The following is a 21,968-nucleotide window of genomic DNA, read 5'->3' as shown; positions in this document are numbered from 1 at the left end:
AATGTGTATAAACTGGATGTGAACCTTGTGTAGATCAGAGTGTATACGAAGAGCTCAGTAACAGGAGCAGAAAGTTTTTGGAGCTGCTTCTCATAGGAGGAGCCAAGCTGTAGCACTTCACTAGTTTTCAGGTGGAGCTTCATCTCTTTACGAAAGGAAATTTTATCCTGTGGTTAGCTGCCAAAGCAGTGATTGGACTTGACCTGAATGTCCCTTTGGAACCGTTTTCTTTGTATGTGTCCTATATTGTTCCTCAGGATGGTGTGGCTATAATGGTTATCATTCAGCCTTTAATTATATAATAATAATATATATAATATATAATAAAGATTATAAACCATATGAGTTTGATATTTATGGCTCAGAACCTAGAGAAAAGATGATTTGCTACAAGCCTGTTCATAATTAATTCCAGCCATCATATAGCATTCGATAGATTTGAGATTTATTATTTCCAGCATGTTTAAACAATTTCATTAATAAATATATTCAGTTCACTGGCTGCCAAGGACATGAGGGCTGTAATCCTCTCATTAATACCACTTGGCATAGGGTGTGCTGCCAGCCATGTGCTGGGCACATTATCCTGTGGTGCTCTGCACTGCTGTGTTCAGAATCCAGTGCTAAAGCTCCTCAGCAAGCACTGACAAAAGCCAGAGAGCAGAGGTTTTTATCTGAAATGATGTTACAAATCTCATTTTAGCTGATGTAGAGCTGGACTGTGCACAGCCTACATACATGCTCTTCCATATCCGTGTGTTTCTCGTCTGTTCTCAAACAGCTGTTCTCACCCTGTACTCACTGGCCTGCCAGATGTTACAAATCCAGGGAAAATATGGAGTCACGTTCTTTCTCTGTAGGACTTATGACCAGCTTGAGACCTGCTGTTTGGTCTAACACTTAACCTGGATTTTCTAGTAACTCATCAACTATGATGACAAAACATGAAGTTAAGGACTCATTGTTGCCAGCAGGACTGATGCTGGAGATGTGATCTGATACCCTAATCTCAAGTGAAGTTGCCTCAAGACCACATCTATAATAATTACTGGTGCATATATGATCACTAGTGACAGTGAGGCTAGATGCTTTACAATGCATGGGGAAGAGACCCTTTGGATCATTCTTAGTTCTTCTGACTCTCTTATAAAAGACTAATTTCCTTAATAAAATGTAGCATTTAACATTCTTCAGCATATGCATTCAATTTCCTTTATGTATTGTTAGAAACAGGACTACAAGAGATAATCTCATTGAAAGTTTATCTTCTTTTTTGTGTGTTCTTAACCCCTCGCCTGCTTCTCAGTCACTGGAAAACTCCTGACTGACTACTTAACTGGTCTCCAGATTATCTACAGCAATGTGGAGAAGCGCCAGTCTGGGAGACATTGAGGACAGTTGGTTCATGTGTTTTTAGTGATGTAATGTCCAATCTTAGTTATTCTGCACTGCTGTTTAGTGTGAATTCATGACCGCAGGAATGATTAGAAGGCTTGAGAGCAGAATTATTTCACTGGCAGTCAGCATGACTCCAACTAAGAAGCAAGTCACAGGAATAATTAAAGATCAATTAATTTTATGGTAATCACTAGACTAGGTGTTAAGACAGTCTTTTTCATGGATGGGATGAGATCAGTTGATACATTGCTGTATAGCAACGTTAGAGTGACACAGAAAATCTGTTTGCTGAGACACTGTGTCTGGCTTAAACTGATCTCATGGGGCACATTCTCCACATTTTGATATTTATTGTATTAAAAACTCATTCCTTTGACAGGGAAACTGACTTGTCAAAGGATCTTGAACTTTTTTCCAGGAGCCCATGTTAGCCCCTTCAAACTGGGGCAGTCCTTGCAGGGTTGAGAGAAATTGCAGTTGTTGGGTCATTGCCATGTTCACATCCGTAATGGTGCATTTTAATTAAACAAACGAGGCAGCACACTTGCTTCAGGAACACAGGAAGCATCAGAGTTCCTCAAGTGGAAAACAAGTTTCACTTGAAAGCTTTCAGGACATATTGCTGGTAATATGGGCCAGGTTAGACAATGTTGACAGACCTTCATATCGGAACTTCCTGGCCACCCATTGCAAACTCTCACAGCACCATCACAACTCACCTGTCATCTGGTATTTTCAGAGCCTCAACTTGGAGTCATATTGTTATGAGAAAATTGTTTAAGACCATTTTAGATTTTTTTGGTCAAAGAAAACACAATCCGTTATATCTCAAAAGGAAATAAGGCCCCGTTTTTAGGTATTTCTTTATTTAAATTCCATCATTGTTAAGTAAATCTTGTGACTTGTGGTAGTGTGTAATACTTATGATTTCCATGCATCCTTGATCAGGAGGATGAAAATAAAAAGTATTCCATGATGCCAGACCTGTGCAATCAAGAAATTCCAGTACTCTCTTCTGGGTACTTGGGAAAATGCCTGCAGTTAAGTAAGCATTAAGCAGAAATCCTGGAGAAGTCACTGAAGGAACCAGCCCTGGTGTCAAAATCAGTGTGGACAAATCCAAGCAGTCCTGTGCCAGGCTGTGCTGTTTGGAGGGGCAGGTTGGTGTTTCTGCCCTGCACAGGACTGTACTATGCAGAGGCACCAGTTCATCTGGAACTTGTTTGGGTACCTCAGACACACCAATCATTGCTTAAGGTCGGCATGTCTGCAGTTTGCAAAGCCCTGGCTGCTGGCTAAAGCAAGAGTGAATGTAAATACTGCTTATTAGTCATGAAGACTTGAGAGGAACAAATGTTTTTACAAAAAGCAAAAGCATCATTAACCCTACTTTAGCCCATAGTGAATCTGCACCATTTTTTACTCTCTACTGGTCCCTGTGCATCTTGCTTGATTTTCTCCTGACTCCAAACCATATGAAACTCAAAACTCTTCATTCTCTGGGCTTTTGTGTGGGATGTGAGAGAGTCAGGATGAGATTCTAGATTGTACTGATAGGGGATAATTTCCTACTGGAAAACTGGTCTGCTGAAACCACAGCAGTATCATAGAAAGATTCAAAGTCTAAACTGAAAGTGAGTCTCTTTCAAAAATGTGCTGTTATCTACGGATAGAACTGGTTTGGAAGGTGGTACATATCTCATTATTGAGGTCTATCGCTCAGTGTTGCTCAAAATTCTTGAAGGACATCCTTTAAACTGTTGTTGTGTATTTCAGTTGATTTAACAAGACAAAAAAAAGGCTAATCATCTCTTAAACTGCTTTTCTTTTTCTTGATAGTTTATTATTTTATGTTAAAAAGGAGAAGCATGACTTAACTTAAGCTAGATTCTCATCCAGCAATATGTGTGTAGATTAGATGAAGGAAATGCTCCCTATCCACAGAACAGTAGATTACTTGTTTAAATTACTTGTCTTAAAAAGATCCCGATTCGGCTTTGCTGAGCATAAAATATTAAATTACTGTTTATTTTTAGTGGATTGCTGCCAATTTTCTTCTCCCTGACTGTCTTCAGATTGTTTAAAACATTAAAAAAAAATGTTCTCATCAAACATATATCTACTTACAAGAAATCTCTGTTGGTCTTTCCACAGAGACATAAAATTTTGTTGTTGGGACATGAACTTTGCTGTTATGGAATTTTCCTTTCTTTATTACCTTTGTGGTTTTCCTGTTCTCTTTTTTTTTTTTTTTTCTTTAAGCCCAAGAGTATGGCAAATTATGTTGTGCTAATGTTGCTTATTAAATCTTCATAAATTGAGAAAATGGAATCCAAGGAGAAAGCTTTAGATGTCTCTTCAGGTGTAGTAGGTTGTTTCATTCTGTTTAATTGGCAGTAATGTTTGAAAACTCTGACCTCATCCTTGCAAAAATTTTGTTAATTGTTTCCTGAAAAATGGTGATAGGCCTGGTCCGCTCCATTGGTAGAAATGACAAAGTAACTGTGTCACTGATATTACTCTGTACTTGCATCTTTGTAATTTGAACCAAATTTGGCTTTTAGGAGCATTTATCAACACAAAATACAAGGCTGGTGTAGAGTCTATAGTTGCAAGTGTATTTTCATAAATAAAAGATTAAGAAGTCAGGCATATGTGACAGATTTTTGGGACCAGGTCAGTGTAGTGTGTCTGCTGACACTTGGAATGTTTATTTGCCTTTTGTTGAAAGGGATATTCAACGTTATTTTTGCAAATCCCCTCCATACAGCAGAGCACTCCCATGCTGGATTGAGTGCTCAGCATGAAATGCTGTTTTTCCTGAGGGAATCTTAGGTGACCCATGCAGGGCCTTTTCTCTCCTCTCAGGAGCACCATCTCCACAGGGAATGGGGAACTGACCCTGAGCAACTACAGCAACATACAGTGCCTCAGCAGCGGGCTCTGAGTGTTCTTCAGGTGTCACAGGTCAAAAATTGTTATGCAGTGCTGAAGAACAAACCAGCTTTTTACTGGAGGACATGTAAATGTTGTAACAAACATCTGGACTGATCTTCTGACCCTAAGGTGGTTACTTAGAAGGTGCATCACTGCCTTTTTGCCTTAAAACACTTTCTCTAACACCAGGGACTGAACTGACCTGACCTTTGCTGCCTCTATAATTAGTTCCTCTTTTTTTATATTGTTATTATTATTATTGTTGTTGTTGTTGTTGTTGTTGTTGTTATGAAAGAGTTCTTATTAATGGATAGTTCCCTAGCTTACTGGGATGGAGATAAGGGAACATGATTTTAAAGGGATCCTGCAAAAAAAAATGTTTGCAGGAAAGAAGAGATCTGAGATTGCAATTTCCTGCAGAGCTGTAGTCAGGGGTAAAGAATGAAAGGTTCTCACTTTGAATGCATTTAGTCTCTAATACAACACAGAACAAGCTAAAACATGAATGCACTATCTCTTAGCTGACTTGTGACAGCTCATAATGAATGAACGTTCTGCAGATTGAAATGTCACACTGACGTGCTTCTGAATAAGGAATGAGTTTCATCAGCTTTATTCAATATATTTCTATCTCTGTCTGAAGTATTGAACAATCCATTTTGCTTGGGAATTTATTTGGAAGTGGAAGAAGTTGAAATGTGTGCTCTCTATAGATATTAATAAAGTACTTTTTTTCTTTTTTCCTCCTCATTCCCAAAAATAGTAAGTGAAAGGCTGGATTCTGGCTTTGAAATTGGAAAGATCTATGAAATAAAAGTGTAGAAAGTCAACTGGCTATTTGAATGTAATATTTGGAAACTTTATATATAGATAAAAAAGAAAGGGGTTTGAGAAAATCACATCATAATACTTACAGAATTTTTGGTCCATTTATGGATTAAAAGTACTTTACAGACTGCTAGATCTTTGGTCAATGAAGCAATCCCTGATTACAGTTCCCTCTGCTGCTATCTTTCTTTATATGAAATTCCCATTACTTATAGGAAAAGACTATGGGATCAAGCTTACTGAGGAACATGTTTTATGAATTATTTTTCCTGACCTATCATTCTGCTAATAGTGAAATTTGGCAATAACTTCAATGCTTCCATTGCTCAACAGCAGTTTATTTTAAAGGGCACCATAGGTCAGGTGATTTTCTCTGTGTTGCATACATTTATCTCAGAAGAGGACTTTTATATTTTGCACTCTCTTACTGTTTCCCTCCTTGTCTAACTCTATTTTTTTTCCCTCTCTCTTTTGCAAACCCTTCTAGATGTTCGACTGGATCAGCCACAATAAAGAGTTGTTCCTACAGAGTCACACGGAGATCGGTGTGAGCTACCAACACGCCCTGGACCTGCAGACACAGCACAACCACTTTGCCATGAATTCCATGGTGAGTTGAGGGCACACTGTGACCAGCACAGGAGGGAGGAGAGGGCCAGCACAGGAGGCCACCTCCAGTGCACAGGGCTCTATGGACCTGTGAGAGGTGATGTAAGGAAGGTCAGGCTGGCTGTGACAGCAGCAGTGTTGCTCTCTACCCAGACACTGATCTATGGTTACTTCCTTGACTTAAGAGCAGCACAGTCCTGCGGAGTTTGTCTACATTTTGAAGAGCCAATACAGTATTTTTTAAGTTTTTGACATTTCTTTGACAGGGAATTAATGCAAGCTGTAGGTGGCACCTTAATAAATTATGCTTCTCCCTCCACACCCTGCTAAGGTACTTTTCAAAACCTTGAAAAGGAGACACTAATCAAGCTGTCAGTTGTGGCCACAGTGGGATTTTGCCTCTTTCAGTTGTTAATCGGTCAGAACTTTTGAATGCAAATCAAAATACCTTTCTTTTTTTAAAAAGAAAAATCATCATACCTTTGTAAGTGCTTTGCTCATTTTCTTATTCTTTCCAGACACAAGGTATTTGTTCTGGAAACTGCCCTGCTTTCAGCACAGAAATGAGGACAGGATGTATTGATGTTTTGATTATTGCAGTGGGATAGAAAAATGCATGGATACCCCCTGCTGCAACTGCACAGTGCATAGATGAGCCCTCTCTGAACACTCTCTGCCAACTACAGCAAAGCTTGCCCTGAGTAAACCACTCCTGCAGGTGAACCTCCTCCTGCTGTGCAGGGTCAGGCTACAGCTGCACAGGGGCTGACACCTCGGAGGTGGTTGAAGTTGATGGTGTAAGTCACTGGAGAGCCACACCTGCTCTGGTACTGGAGAGCAGCTGTCTGAAATGGGAAAAAGAGATCCCACCTACCCGAGGAAGCTACAGACCTCACACTGCTTTCATAAGGTTACAGGCATTAACCCTGGGATTCTGGTGAAATTCCAGGTCAGGTAATTAACTTTTCTGACCTGAATTCCACAGGCCGTTTCCACCTACCTAGCTATTCCCCACTTAAATCACTGTGCCTCACTAGGGCATTGCATAACAGTGGGAGATGACAAATGTTTATAATGCATATTAATGTGTTTATTGGGATTATATCTGAACAGAGCAGTGAAAACCAGGCTCTAGGCACCTCATTGTTAAACTTGCCATCACAGTGCCATCTAGCAAAATCCAGGATAACACTGCCTCCATATAACACTGCTGCTCTCAGAGTCCCAACAAGTAAATGTATCCTGGAGGTTAGTGCATTAAAATTCATTTGACTTATTAAAGATACAAATTTGGCCATAATTCTTCAGAAAATACCATTAGAAGAGTCATGCTGAAGGATCTCCCTTTATCCTTTTTTATGGTAATAATACCACAAAATATGGTAATGTAAAATAATGTTGTGTGGTATTTTTCTTAAAATAACAGGCAGTTAGGCTTGGAAAGAGATCATTGCTGTTAATAGAAAATTAACAAGTGACAGGGATAGGCCACCTAATGGAAGAAAAGTTATTTTCCTCAATTTTTCTTCCATCTGTCCCCAAGTGAACCTTTAAGAATGAGGAATGTGAGGAAGTGAGAGATTAGCAAAGTTTTTGAGGGGAGGAGCCCCAAAATGTAACAAATATCCCAAACACTCCCTATAGGAATATAACAGATACAGCTGTACATCATTCTTCATATGCTACTTTTCCTTTAGCTGTAGTTGAATTTTAGAACCAGAATCCCCTCTGATGATGGGGTGATGTCTTCTCTTTGGTTTTGGATCAACATCAATTCATATAGAAAACAGGAACAGTTTATTCAACTTAAATTTTTCATTTGAAATAATTCTTGTGCTGTGCTCTTTTAGTAGGGACTTAGAAAAATTCTTCAGCAGATTTCAGTTGTCAGAGATAGGACAATGAGTTGTGGTATTGTTATTGGCAGTATGGCAAACTTGGGTTAAAAAAGACTCTAGAATTCCTCACAATCAAAAAGGTTTTTCTAGACTCTCCCTGTGGCTGAAAGGCTTCTATTTGGATTATGCATCTGCACAGTGGCCTTTTTAGAGGGTATTTCAATGCCAGGATTGCACAGGTTGGGAAATGAGGTGAGTTTTCCAGCCTGAAGAGATTGGCTTGTGGAATTAGACAGGGCTACTGTCCTGCAGAAGGCTGGGCATCCCATTTTTGAAACAGCAGACATGGGGGTGTATCAGGCTGAAAGGACATTTGGAAAATAGTGGGGAAAGGGTAATACCATTAAGATATGGCTACTTGAACTAACCTGGAGCTGCTGTTCTACGTGAGCATAGTGCTACCCTCAGCAGTGATGTACCAGTTTTTTAGATGGAGCAAAGTCTTTGCCAGAAAAATCTGGAGTGAGTCCTGGTTTCCCCAGAAGTCAGTGTTGTGAACATGAGGGTGTTGGCATGCAGGAGACATCAGCTTGCTGCATTAGAGTGTTGGGCTGCATACAAGTCACTCCATAGGTAGTAAAGCATGCAGGAAGAGCCAGAGGAGACTGAAACTAAAGTGACCTTTTCCTCTCTTATTTTTATGGCAATATCTTGTTTCTGTTGTTCATGCTGCCATTTGATTTCTGTTGGAGACTGTTGGAAAATGACTGCTACATATTACTTGATAATGTTTATATTGCAGTAAGAGCAGGAGATTTAAGGCACTGTTACAGCTCCTGAGCACTTTCAAAGGAAGAAATGGGTTTTGCCTTGCTGTCTGTTGACAAAGTCTCTGCTCCTACAATATTAATATACATAAATTTTTTTTTGCCCCTCAAAAATATTCTTGCATTAGATTACCCACTGATAAACATTTGTGAAGTTCAGGATTAGGATTAAGTTATGTAGTGCAGAACATGTTAGAGAAACTGTAGCTCTGGTGAATTTACTGTTGTGTAGTTGCAGATAGGTACTCATTAGTGTTTATAATGCAATATTTCTCAGTCTCTTCATGTAATACACTTGGCTGCAAAAAGAAAATGTCAGGAATTCTTTCCAGTGTCTTTAACAGAGAAAGGGGAGATTATTACCGTCACATTTGTTTGCTGTCCCAGGTAGAGTACTGTGACCCACACAAGTCTGAAAACTTACGATTCTGGAGAGCTTTAATAAGACAAAACAAGTATTAGGTTTATATCTGAGGAGTCTACAAGCTCTCTCATACTAATTACAAAACTCAGATATCTAGCTACCATGCTTCGGGCTCAGGACATGGAGATTGGTTCAAGAAGAATGACTTTTCAAACCCAGTTAGATGGTGTTTAAATGTTTTGTTTGTTAGTTGGGATTTTTAAATATATATACTATATATATAATTTTTTTTTTCTGAACTTTGAGAGTGAGCTAGATCACACTATAAACTTTTTTTTTTTAAATGGGAATTTGCTTTTAATTGTGATTTTGCTAGAAATTTGATTTATAATTTAGCTGGATCTTTTTAGATGCAGTACATCAGCAACTATTGGATTGAGAATAGCTCAGCTGTCAGAAGTCTGAGTAATAAAATAATGAAATCTTGAAGTACTTTTTTTGGTTGTGGGGCTTGGGCTTGTTTATGGTACTGGATTTTGTTTTGTGTTTTTAATACATTAAGATCAGTATCGAGTGAAGATCTGGAGGAGGACAAAGTAGCTAAAGGTGCTGTATGTTTTGCAGGGAAAAAGCCTATAAACTTCGGTGGAAGTTGATCAGATCTTGGATCTCTGAGGTGTTTGGTTTTGATTGTGTTTGTTGTTTGGATTTTTTTCTTTACACTGTGCCTAGTGTCCCTTAAGCCTGGCATAACTAATAATAATTAAAATATGATCTTCAGTTTCTCTAGAAAATGCATGCTCCTAATGTTTATTGGGTCATGCCTTTTGTTGCATGATCTTCCTGTACATCTCTGTAGGCATGCTGTGACCAAAGCTCCTTCTCGGAAAAACAATTTGGTACTCTTGTTTGTTACAATAATAATTCTTCCTTTTAAATGATCAATGTGGGATGTGGGGAAATCATATATTTGAGGTAATAAACTGTAGTATGGTATTTTTCTTTTAAATAAGGAGCATAGATTATTTTTTTCTGTGATTCAAGGCAGTGCTTGTTTTCACTTCAGTTTCAAAATAAATTATGTTACTCTTTATCGCAGCTGTATAATGTTTATACTGAAGCAATAATACTTTCCACAAAAATGAATACTTAACTCAGGCCTTTTTCAGGTAATATCAATAATCTAAAAAATTCACTAGAAAACAAAACCTCAGTGTTTCAGTATGGCACAAAGCATACTGGGCTTGGATACCTGGTGTACATGCCATTTGTTCTGACTGAAGTTATTTGTATTTCCCTTGCCTGGACTTTCTTATGCCTGGATCAGATAACTTCCTTAAATTATGAGTTCCTGCTTTCTGTGAGGCATGCACACAAAAATGGGACTGTTCAGTGCAGATATTGCTGCCTGTCCTGCTGGCAGGGAGTTACCTGTCTGACACCACACAGAGATCCACGTTGTCCTGAATCACAATATATTTCAAACAGATTACAATTATCATGTAAAGGCTAATAGTGTCTGTTGAAAATTCCCAACATCTGTCTTAAATTATTGGTATTTTTCTGTATGTAGGCTGAGCTAGAATGCCATCCAATACTACACAGACCAATAATTGGTCTTGTTCTAGAAACTTAAAGGTCTTAAAGACATCTCATGAGGGGATTTTTGTCACTGAAACATTCTCCTTTGGATTTATGTGTTATGGTCATTTCACATATGGTTTCTAAAGTCACAGTAACACAGTGCAAACTGGTTATTTATTTAATTTTAAAGAAAAACCCTTCAGCAATCAAATTTCATTTTCAATTAATCTGCAGACCCTTTCTCTTGCAGCCCACCTTTGCTGCTTGCCATCACAGTATCTCACCTAGTCCTCTTCAGAATGAGATCAACACAGCCTTGCAGATTTAATGCTTCCCACAGCTCATTTTTCTTTTGTGAGTGTCAGGCACTCTTTTCATAAGTGTATCATAAGAAAGTGTTGTCCCAGCCACGCTTGGAGGGTTTAATTAGGAGGGGAGGTCTCCCAGCATGCCCACGAGATGATCAGGGATGAATTACTGTATATCCCTGAGGGAGATCATTCCACAGTTGCAACTCCACTGCTGTCAGTGCTTATTGTTGACACTGAGGGCTCTTAGCACGTGCTGGGACCTGGGCAGTGCTTGCTGTGCTGGAGGGAATGGCTGAGTTAAACACGCTGGGGACCAGAATCAACGCCTTGGTTTAGCCACAGAGATGGACTGAGATTTGGTGGATAAAGAGGGGAATGTGAACTTGCAAGGCATTGCTCAAGGCTTTCCTAAACTGTAAAAGAATCTCTTACCTATCATGATGTTGATATACATGTGGGAAATTTTTGTTTTGTTTGCCAGCCCAGTGATTTTTAGAAGGCAAAAATCCCCTTTTTTGGACTAAAGTTTCAAAGCTGAAATAAAGCCAATAAAAAATTACTTCTAACACGAGGAGTGCTTTTGAAAAGTCTGCACATACATGTGAAATAAAGTTTTTTCAATGCTGAAAGATATATATTAGCCAAAATTTCAGTGTACCCTAGTGTCATGACTACGGAATGTCAACTGAAGTGCTTTTACTTCTAGACATTAATATATTGTTTCCTTATTGTTTGACCTATTTTGGTTATATATAGCCATAGATTAGTGATCCCTTGCAGTCCTCTTTGGGGACCCCTCTCAGTTTTGAAAGAAAGGTGAGGTTACATTGAATTTAAAGCAAGATTCTCCGTGCGCCTGCTATGGTGGATTTTCCAAGCTTAAAGGTAAAACAAAGTCACAGAAATTAGTTGCTCTATTGAATTTATTTCATATAAAGATTGAAAGATCCCTGTAATAGTGACATAGAAAAAAAAAATCTCAATTCACTCAGTTTATAAAAGTGAACAAACCAGGGGGAAAGGAAGGTTTAACTTTGTGAAATGTCAACAGATGATTTTTGTCAGCATAGATTTTTCCATTTTACTCAGAACATTACACATTGGCAGATAAAGATGAAAGAAAAAAAAAACTGTCTTACAATGTTGTTCTTCTTCAAGGTGGAAAAGAAATGTCTTGCATTTTGTGAATTGTGGTCAGTTAATGTTGGGTTTTTTTTCCTGAAAGTAAATTATGGATTGCCTTGAAGCTGTACTGCATTTTACTTCAATCTGCAACAGCACTACAGAAGAGCACATCAGAGGTGATACTGCCCTTGAGTGCATTTGTTGCTCAAAAACAAGCAGGAGAAGCTCAGGAGTCTCTGTTTTCTGAGCCTTTTCCACTTGGTGCTCAAAGAACAGTGGTGTGAGCAGGTGATTCCTTGGTACCCTTCCATGAAAAATTCTCCTATAGGAAAGAGAAGTTTCATCCTCTTCCCTGTATAAAAATATAACAGACATAAAAATGTATAAATCTCTCTGACTTAAAAACCAGATTCAGAATATCTGCTGCAGTTCAATTAAACTTACCCTTGCCCTCCTGCTGGGTAACACATCTATGCACTGGAGCCATTGGGAGCCACAGAACTCACAGTTGTTTCCTCCATGCCCATTGCATTGCAGTGGCTGAGATAATTCAGCATGGGGAAAAACAAATAAATAAAATCAGAATGAAAACAACCATTTACTACATGAAATCAAAACTTCTGGAACCTTTCCTTCAAACACAGCAAAGTTCCATGGTGCAACTCAAACAAGTTATAGCAGCTGTAGTGATGCTACACTACTTTCTACCAAAAGGATTGACCTGAAATGCTGCAAAATTATCTTGGCTGAGGTTTACTCATGGAGAATTTCTGGGAAAAAGGCTTAAATATTTAGCCTGATTTCCAGTTTCTTACCTAGCGGGACACAAGGAAATGTTTGACTGTGGCTGGTGATCAAGATTTCAAATCATAGTGTCTTTTTTTAGTATACTTTAAGCTCCAGAACAATTTTGATTGGTTTCTCTAATTGTACTGAAAAAAAAATATTTCTTTAAAATTAATCTAATGATTTTGAGCCAAATACAAATTTTAAGAAAAGGCTTTGTGATAAGGGGAAAACAAACAAGACTGAAGGCTGGGTATTGCTTTAGATCTATGTTATTTATGTGGCAGTTGTCACAGTCATAGTTCTACCAGGCAGAATTGAGTGGCTCAAAGGGCTGGGGCCCAATCTTTTTCCTTTAGCACCTACCCTTATGATGAATGTACTTCATAGTTATCCCACACACTTTGCAGACATACTTTGCCCTGCTTTACAACTTAGGTTGGACCTGTGCCTACTTTGGCAGTGCTCTGTTGCATTTCATGTTTGGATTGGCAGATACCTTTCCACGTTTTGCTCCCACTCACTCTGATGAGATCCTGCTCCAACAAACACTTCAATCTCTGATTTATTATTTGCCCATGAGTAATGCTGCTAAAATCATCAAGGTTGTGTCTGTCCTTGTGCGTGAAGGTCTTGCAGATTCTACTCTTAGAGATTTTTAAAGCCCTTTGGAAATAGTTTTGAGAGACAAGAAAGCAGCAGTAGGTCAACATTAGCAAAACATCTCAAATTTTGAGATGTTCCTTTCCCCTGATGAGGAGGAAAGAGAAAGGAAAAGTGCTTACATCAAATGCCTTTCCAGAAATCTGCAGGACAGCTGTCATTTGTCTTTTGATGGTGCATCGCTGTAAGATGTAAGTCATGATGGCTATTTATTTTCAGCATAAATTCCTATGCAGAATGTGGGGGTATTGTAATGCAATTACATTGCTGTCCACAGTTCAGTTTGAGAAAAAACTATTCTTCCACTTCTTCAAGGCTGAATAAAAACAATAATGGAAAACTCTTATGAAAGAAAAGAAAATATTACCCTTTTAGAGGCTTTTGAATCCTTCTAAATGCAGAATGGAGTTGAATAATATCTCTGCTGGAGAACAGCTTAAAATAGCCTGCAGAAAAGATAACATTTTAACTGAAGGCTATAACGTAATAGACATTTCTATGGAAACACTTATATTTCTGTAGAATATCCTTATAAGCTCTTTTAAATTCTGTAAGACTTTTCCATTTGTTGACACTACACGTCTATAAAGGATTATCAGACAGTTCTCAAAGGGCAAAAGCAAACCTTTTACTTATCAATGTGTCCAGAAATATGAATTAATGCAACAGAAATATCAGGAATAAGGTAGAAGCAATGAATACACCCTAACAGGTGAGTAAATAGCTGAAGTATGCCAAATTAGTTTTACATAAATAAATTCAAGGAGAGAGGGGGAGATAACAGTGTTAGATAATGGCATAGATGTACAGAAAGAATCCAGAGGGATGTGTTTTTAGAGTGGCAGGTAGTATGACTGCTATTCACGCATATTTAAGCAGGTGCTTGATTGCTTTCACTGAACTGCTTGGCTTTACTCCAGCTGATGGTGTTTGGAATGTGTAATGAAGGCAGAGGGTGGTCACAGTTCTTCCTTCTCTTTATTTATGTCTGCTTTTTAATTTTCAGAATGCCTATGTCAACATCAATCGAATCATGTCTGTGGCGTCAAGGCTCTCCGAGGCAGGCCACTATGCTTCCCAGCAGATTAAACAAATATCCAGCCAGCTGGATCAAGAGTGGAAGAGTTTTGCTGCAGCTCTGGATGAGCGCAGCACCATCTTAGCCATGTCTGCTGTCTTTCACCAGAAAGCTGAACAGGTGAGTTCCTTTTGGGAGAGGCAAAATGGTCCAGTGCTACCTCGATAATGATGATACTGCAATTTTTACTTCATGGCTTTTGGCTTATGTGCAGTGAGGCTGAGAGCTTTGTTCCTGGTGGCTTAGTGTCTCAAAAACAAACAATAACATTTCCACCCCAAAAATGGCCCATGTCCCCTGATGGGTAAGAAATTATGTTTTCACCTTAATAATGAGGAAGAATCTGATCATAACTGAAGTGCACCAGTGCAGTAACAAGCTGTTTTATTTCTAATACTTCATTAGTGCTGTGGATAAATTCAGGTTTATTATGGTCAGGAAAACAGCATCTGCACTCAAATGTGTACGTGCTATGTGCACAGGAATGTTCACACATGTGATATAGACCCAAAACAGCAGGCAATTTCTAGGAGCCAAAGAACATTGTTGTTAATGAAAATTACAGAATTCATTCCAACACTTACTCTTACAGTGCTCTCCATAGCCCCAGACTTTGTTAGACCTCACCAAGTAGAGATTTCAGAGACAGCTGTGAACATCAAAGAAAATTTTCCATATCCCTGAACTTTATTTTGTGCCTTTAACAACTACTAGAATGGTTCCGTAATTCATAGCTAGAAAAGATTTAAAATGTCACTGAATAAACCTTGTGCTTTTTTTTGCATCTAAACCAGGTCCACCTAATGATGATGGTTCAACATCGATTATATGTTGATTACATTCATTATCCAGTGACAAACACTGCTTTGGGGCTCTCTTCAGTGTTGTTGTGTGCTTGTTTTTCCAAGTAGTTAATACCAAAGCTACTAAGTGGGTGTGCTTGACGTTTATAAAATAACCCATACTTGAAGAATCTGAAGAAGAAATTGTAAGAGCTAAGCCAGAAACTGTGTCTCTTAAGGCAGAATATATGTATAAAAAAGGTTATCTTAAAAAGATTTTCCTAATTGTTTGTTTCTTACTGTAGAATTACAATGGATTTTTCTTTATTCCATGTTTCCTATTGACAACAGGCAATAGCATAGAGCAATTACTCACCCTACTGGGCACTTACTCATGTAAGCACACTCAGGGCCTTTGATGGGACTGATAATCTAAGATGCCCAGTACAAGAACTTTCATCTCCTTACAATGGACACTGTAGGGATTAGGTGTAGTCTGCATGTTAATAATTGGTCAATCATCATATATTCATAAAGTAAAATCAAAACTAGAATTTATATGCAGTCTCTAGTCACAATGAAAATGTTTAGGATTTATTAAAGAATTAGATAGTTCTTGTTTGCTTAGTTTAGGCTTGGGGTAGTTTTTATCACTTTTTTTTTTTAAATGAGTTATCCCCTATTTTTCTGAAGTGTCAGTCTTGTTTGCTGTTTCTGAGGAGCTGCTGAGGTATTGTGCAGCATGAAAGGCAATAAACCAGAAAACTTTATTGACCTGCACCTCTTCCCAACAAACTGAAGTTTGTGCTGTCTGACAGAAGCCAATCTCTCATGACTAACAGACAGGAGAATTCACTAATTGTGACAGCAGTTGCTTCTCACTTGCAGTAAGAGAAAATTCAGTGGAAGATAAATGCTGATATGAATCCTGTGAACTCAGCTACAAAAAAGAAATGTGGGTGTCATTGTGTCCATGAGCCAGGACTAAAATTTCATTCCTGCCTTAGTAACTCTGGTGGGATAAACCAATGGCTTGAGCTAATAATTTGGTCATTTAAGCTCTCTACAGTATAAATAGTGAGGTGTTTGAGATTTGGTCTGTTGTCTATCAGACATTCCTTCCAAATGTGACTCTTTATTATTTGGCATCAGGCAGGGTTTTTTTTTAACTCAAATCAGGGCTTCATTATTTTACAATAAATAGGGCTTACTATGAAATAGGGCTTTATTGTGAAGCAAAGATATAGATAAACCCACTATTTCCTCTGTTGCAGATAGAATCTATTTTCGCTCTCTTTGTTCTCTCAATAAGGGTAATCTTGTTGCAGATGCAGCCATTTCTCCCACAGTGTATCCCTGCTTCCCTCACACCTATCTCTGGTGCAGATTGTCATTCCTTCTCCAGTGCAATAAGCTGCTACCGTCTCTTTGTTCATTCCTTCCTATTGATTGAAGGTCTTTGTGATGCCAACATGAAGCCAGTCTACTAGGACCATAATCTTTCAGCCTCTGGCACACCCCAGCCTGCAAAGGAGTCGTTGGCTGGAGACAGAGATTTATGAAATATCTATAATATGCAAGCTGAGCAGAAAGAAACTTGTTTTTTCAAGGTCTCTTCCTTAAGACCCCACACAGAAAACTGCATAAAATACAATTTTTCTGGCTTGGAAGGATGAAAGGCTGAGGCAACCCTGCTGGGAATTGAACCTCACATCTGTCTTCATGTGCCTCAGAATCAGCATGCTTTCCTGGCTTTTATTGCAGATACATGTGGCATGTATGAACGGGACTCAGCTGAACGGATTCTTGGATGTTTTATTTCTTTTTTTTCCTTTTCTGTTTTTTAGTGTGTGTGCACATAATTGTCTTTCTTAAATTTTTAAGCACAACTAGCACATACTAAACCATTATCAAGAAAACAGCGAAGAAAAGAAAGAAAGCAAGACAAACCTTGCCAACTACTTAGCCTCCAGCTAGGCACCCTTCAACACAGGTGTTTGATCAAAAGCCAGTAGACTAAACTCGAAACAACCACTTTTTCCGGGTCAAGGTACCCCTCAGCAGATTCAGTGGAGGTTGTTTCCCAAATTTCCTATCATTCCCCCTGCTACAAATCTCTTGATTCTTTGGAGTTTTTTCCTTCTTTCCACTTTTTTTTTTATTTCCCCTCCCTTTCTCATGCTTATGTGGAGATATTCTAGAGCAAAAGAGAATCTGCTTCTCTATGTATGTCTGAAACTATTCAAAGTGTCAGAAGGATGTAGGACAACATGTCTTATCTCACTGAGATTTCAAGAGAATGTGCTGATTTACTCCAGATGAGATTTCAGCTCACCAACCACCAGACGGGGGAAGCACCCACACCAGGTGTCCTCCCCATTTTGGATGTAATCTCTGAAGGTGTGCTAAAAGTGTTCGTAAGATGTTCACTCTACAGATCCTGTCAGAATGAACAAATTAATGTTTTGAATCAGCCAGCAGATCTCAACCAATTAATTCTGGGTCAGTCTACCCTCAGAAGTGCGCGAGCAGAATTACTGTTTAAGGTAGTAGGTGTTAAGTGCACACATTAGACGTTTATGCTGATTCTCAGAAAAGTGACCCCTGACCATTTGTTTCATGTTACTTTACTCCCCAGTCAGGACGATTACTGTTCTCATCTCTCAGCTCTGCCTGGATCTCTCTAAGCACATCTTCAACTCCCTTATAGGAGGCAAGGAAATGAAAAAGAGAAGCGAGAAGCGAGAAGCGAAGAGAAGAGAGAAGCGAGAAGCGAAGAGAGAAGAGAAGAGAAGAGAAGAGAAGAGAAGAGAAGAAAGGAAAAGCCAGTTAATATCTATAAGATGCAGGGCTAAGACCAAGATAGATAGGGAAATTCCAGAAACAGCATCAGGAAATATACAAGTACCTTCATACGAAAAATTTAAAAATTCAGGGTAGCAAGAGGTATTAAGAGTCACTGAAGAAAGTTGCTTCTTGGCTTTCTTCTCATCTTTCCCCACAGCCATGCTGGAACATGAAAGCACACTAGAATTTTGGTTTAAATTTTCTGGATCCTGGAGAACCACCCTGGTTATCCTGCAGCTTCCACACAGAGGCCAACAGTAAGCAAGGAGTGTGCAAAAAAATACATAGAAATAAAGAGTACAAAATGTCTGAGCTGTGTTTTGGAGCAATCTCGTGGTACAGCAGAGCAGTCCCTGAGGAAAATTAGTAAGAAGTCTGAGAATCCTTCATTACCTGTTAGAATCTGCATACAGAATTTGCAACTCATGTTGTGATTTAGGAGTAAGTGTAGGTCATCATTTTAAAGTTACTTTTGGATTGAATCAGAGATACAAAGGTACCGTAGGGACTTCTTTATTTTTTGGGAGACATTCTTCCTAATCTTTCTCAAAGCCTTGAAAAGCATGGACAATTATTGTAGCCTGTCATTTCAAATCATATTTAAGCAGTTTTTATGTTCCCAATAGGAGATATTCTAGTTAATAAGCTAATTACAAATTTAAGCATTTCATTTAAATGGTATTGAGTTCTAGTAGACAGTAAGGACTCCTCTTCCAAACTAAGTTAGTAACTTACAATTTTAAATTCAAGTTTTTGCAACTCAGTCAAATGGTGATTTTGTGATAAGAATTTGCTTCTAGCATGAAGGACTACATTTAAATAATTTTTTTGTCTGCCACAGTGTATGACAAATAATAAAATTTTAAAAAGCTGCTCTTTTCAAACATCCAAATCAATAGTCCTGTGGCCTGAACTAGCACTTTGCAACAATCTTTAAAAAAACCCTATTTGCTCTTCCTGCCTGACTCTGCACACACAGCACAGACCACTCTGCACTGTTTCAGAATATCAAACACTGACAGCCTGCATCTCTCAAAACTTTTTCAAACATATGATGTCAACTGCTCTTGCTAGTGGCAGAAGCAAAATTAACAAAGTATTTGTGACATTGTCTATGTACAAAAGATAGATGCAAGACAGCAAGGTGGACGTGGTTCTGTGCATTGGATCTTCTTGAGACTTCTCCCACCTACTGTGCAAATCACAGTCTGGGGATGTGACAATAGATGAGTAACATGACTATAAGAGCTTTTACTAAAATTGGTAGAATTCAGCAGTTTTGATAAGAGCCATAACAGTGTGACTCCAGCTGCAGGAACACTCATCTATGAAGTGTAAAGGTCTTTTGTTCACTGTTTCGACCAAGAGGTTCATGGTACAGCCCCGAAAGGGATCAATCTTGGCTCTGGGCTCTTAAACTGCATAGGAAATTATGTGAATTCTATTACTTTGGCAAAAAATACGATGACTTCAGCTTTATGCAGGGGTGTTTGGGGATTTCATCGGAACAGATTCAACAGATCATAAGTCAAACCAGTGCAGGAGAGCCTGCCATCCTTGCCTCTAGCTTTCTAGAAAGCACAGTTGTCACTGGTAGATTTGTACATTGTAGACATGAATGCTTAAGAATTCATCTTTGTCACCAAATCTTTGTGCACTGAAGTGTTTACAATGCACACACTTTGTAGCGTTGATTACACAGCAGCATGGTGAATAGCTTTACACTACCAATAGAAAAGGATGCTGATGCCAGAGACAGAGTTGGACTGGAATTTTTGCTTTGAATCTCACAGCCCTTCACGCTGTGAGTGAGTGCTTTACTAACAAGCCACAGGTGAACACTTCAGGAGGCAATAAAGCTGTGATCCTGGGGTGGTTTTGTGGCATTATACATTCGTCCTACAGGGCACCGCATCTGTTATATAATTAGCTGTTCTTTTTTATAAATAGCCCAAGGTATGGCAGGCTGGTTTAACAGAAAGGTGGAGGAAGAGAAAGCATTAATGAGAAGTAATGAGGTGGCATTAGGCAGTTCATATGGAGAAAATATGAACATGTGAGCTGTGTCATTGAACTAAGCCCTGCTTAAAAGAAAAACAGGGTGGGTCTTAAGAGACTAAATTCCTATTTTCTTTTACGGAACAGGCAGCACCCAGGAGAGCTTCCTCAGTTTGTTCTGCCAAAGTGCATCAGCATTACTCTGGAGGCCTTTAAGAGTGGAAAAATATTTTTTTCCACCCCTTTGCTCCCCAAAGTGTTCAGTTTCTGGCTGGCTGTTAAGGCTTCCAACCAAGGTGCTAAACCATATCAATTGCAATGGCAATGCATTTTTTTTTCTCCCTTTTCATGGACATCTGCCTACCAGGAACTGGACTGAGACCAGCAGCTCATTTTGTGCTGGCTGCTTAGCAGGCATCAGATGGTAATGGTATCTGATCAGTGCTGACCTGGGCCAGAAGCACTTGTGACCCATGGGCTTAAAGCCTTGGCATCCTAATAGCAATCCCACTGAGCTGGACCTGGGTTGGGAGCTCCTTGAATGCAGACTGCCTGCCTTTCACTGAAATGAATGTCAGCAGTGATTTTAATGGGAGTTTTCTGTTGCTCATGCAAGTAGTTTTAAGGACAGGTAAATGACTGAGTAAAGACAGACAGATGAGTCAATGCCAAAGGCAGCTGGAGCTGGTCACTGTGCCCTTTTGTTCTTCACACTGATGGTTTTTTTCTAGACATGTTGCAGCCTCCCTGATGGTGTGCAAAGGCTTTTAGAATGAGTGTTTGCTGAACCTGCCTAAATAAGCATTTATTTTTAATCCAGAAGAAACAGAAAACATTCCTTTGGATCCAGGTGTCATTGGAGTACTGAGGAGGTGACAGGAATGTGCCTTTTCAAAGTGCCCAAAAGGACTCCTTTATAACTGCTATGTTCTTCTCAGTCATTGCTGCAGTCACATGTGGCACTCTACAAAGTTTTTTAGTGTTGATCAGAGGTTGTTTTGTTGCTCATTGTTCCTGGAATTGTCTCAGTTCCTTTCAGGTGTGGATGCCTGGTGCAAAATGTGCAGTGATGGAGGCCTCCCCTCAGAAATGCAAGACCTGGAACTGGCCATCCACCATCACCAGACCCTGTATGAGCAAGTCACACAGGCCTACACAGAGGTATGTGCTTCCCAGAGAAAATGTGAGTACCTGCTGAGTGATAACAGACACATGGCTGCATTTAGGAGCTTAGCTTTGCTAAATGAGCTAGGTTCTCCTTTCCATTTCTGCAGCTCTTTCAAAGATAGAGTCAGACCTAACCCCAGGCTGTAGTATGTGACTTCCCAGCAATTTGCTTGTGAGGGAAGAACCAAAGGACAAATCTGAAATCATACAGAAATGAAATCTAGAACCAGTGTTGGCACCCCAAAGAAGAATCATTTCACTGCTTCTGCTGAACTGGGAACCCCTTTTTGCCACCAGCACCTTTACTCCTTGTGCTTTCCTTCTGTGGATGAGTCCTGGCTCTAGCACAGGTGTGCTAATGGCTCAAAGGATGCCAAAGGCTTTTTCCTGCAATGTACAAGTCAAGGAGATGTAAGGTCCTGATTGCAGCAAATGCTCAAAAGACTTGCTTTAGATAGAATCTAGAATCATTTAGGCTGGAAAGGACCCTTAAAATCCTGAATCCAACTGCTGAGCTAAAACTATCATCTACTACTAAATCCTGTCCCTAAGCACCATGTCAGATGTATTTGTATATACTGTTGTAAAATATCTCCAACCTAAATAGGGTATGTGCTTTTTTCCTTTAAAAGAAGATGCCAAGAATCCTGAGACAAATTCTCTGTAATTTTGTCAAAAAGCCCCGCATGAAGTTCTTTACTTGCTTTTTTCCCCATTCAGGCTATAGAGCATGAAGTAAAATGTCACATTTCCCTGGACTGTGCTCTACTGGAGTGTCTCTCTGGCTGTGAAGGGACTTTGCTCCTTGCAGAGTTTTCCAAGCTGG

General features: G+C 39.2%; 1 protein-coding gene across 13 annotated transcripts in view; it reads left to right on the top strand.

The window, feature by feature from the left end:
• Positions 1 to 21,968, top strand: part of KALRN (kalirin, RhoGEF kinase) — a 330,226-nt gene that overhangs the window by 56,530 nt on the left and 251,728 nt on the right. For all 13 annotated transcript variants that reach the window (XM_017740170.1, XM_017740164.1, XM_017740169.1 and 10 more), the window contains exons 5-7: positions 5,651 to 5,773; positions 14,277 to 14,468; positions 21,005 to 21,136. In XM_017740170.1, coding sequence (XP_017595659.1) covers positions 5,651 to 5,773; positions 14,277 to 14,468; positions 21,005 to 21,136 — 447 coding nt within the window. The remainder of the gene's footprint in view (positions 1 to 5,650; positions 5,774 to 14,276; positions 14,469 to 21,004; positions 21,137 to 21,968) is intronic.

The sequence above is a fragment of the Corvus brachyrhynchos genome, unplaced genomic scaffold (genome assembly GCF_000691975.1).
Source record: "Corvus brachyrhynchos isolate BGI_N302 unplaced genomic scaffold, ASM69197v1 scaffold126, whole genome shotgun sequence".
Classification (NCBI taxonomy): domain Eukaryota; kingdom Metazoa; phylum Chordata; class Aves; order Passeriformes; family Corvidae; genus Corvus; species Corvus brachyrhynchos.
Note: the sequence above shows the minus strand (reverse complement) of the source record. Positions and strands in the feature narration are given on the sequence as shown.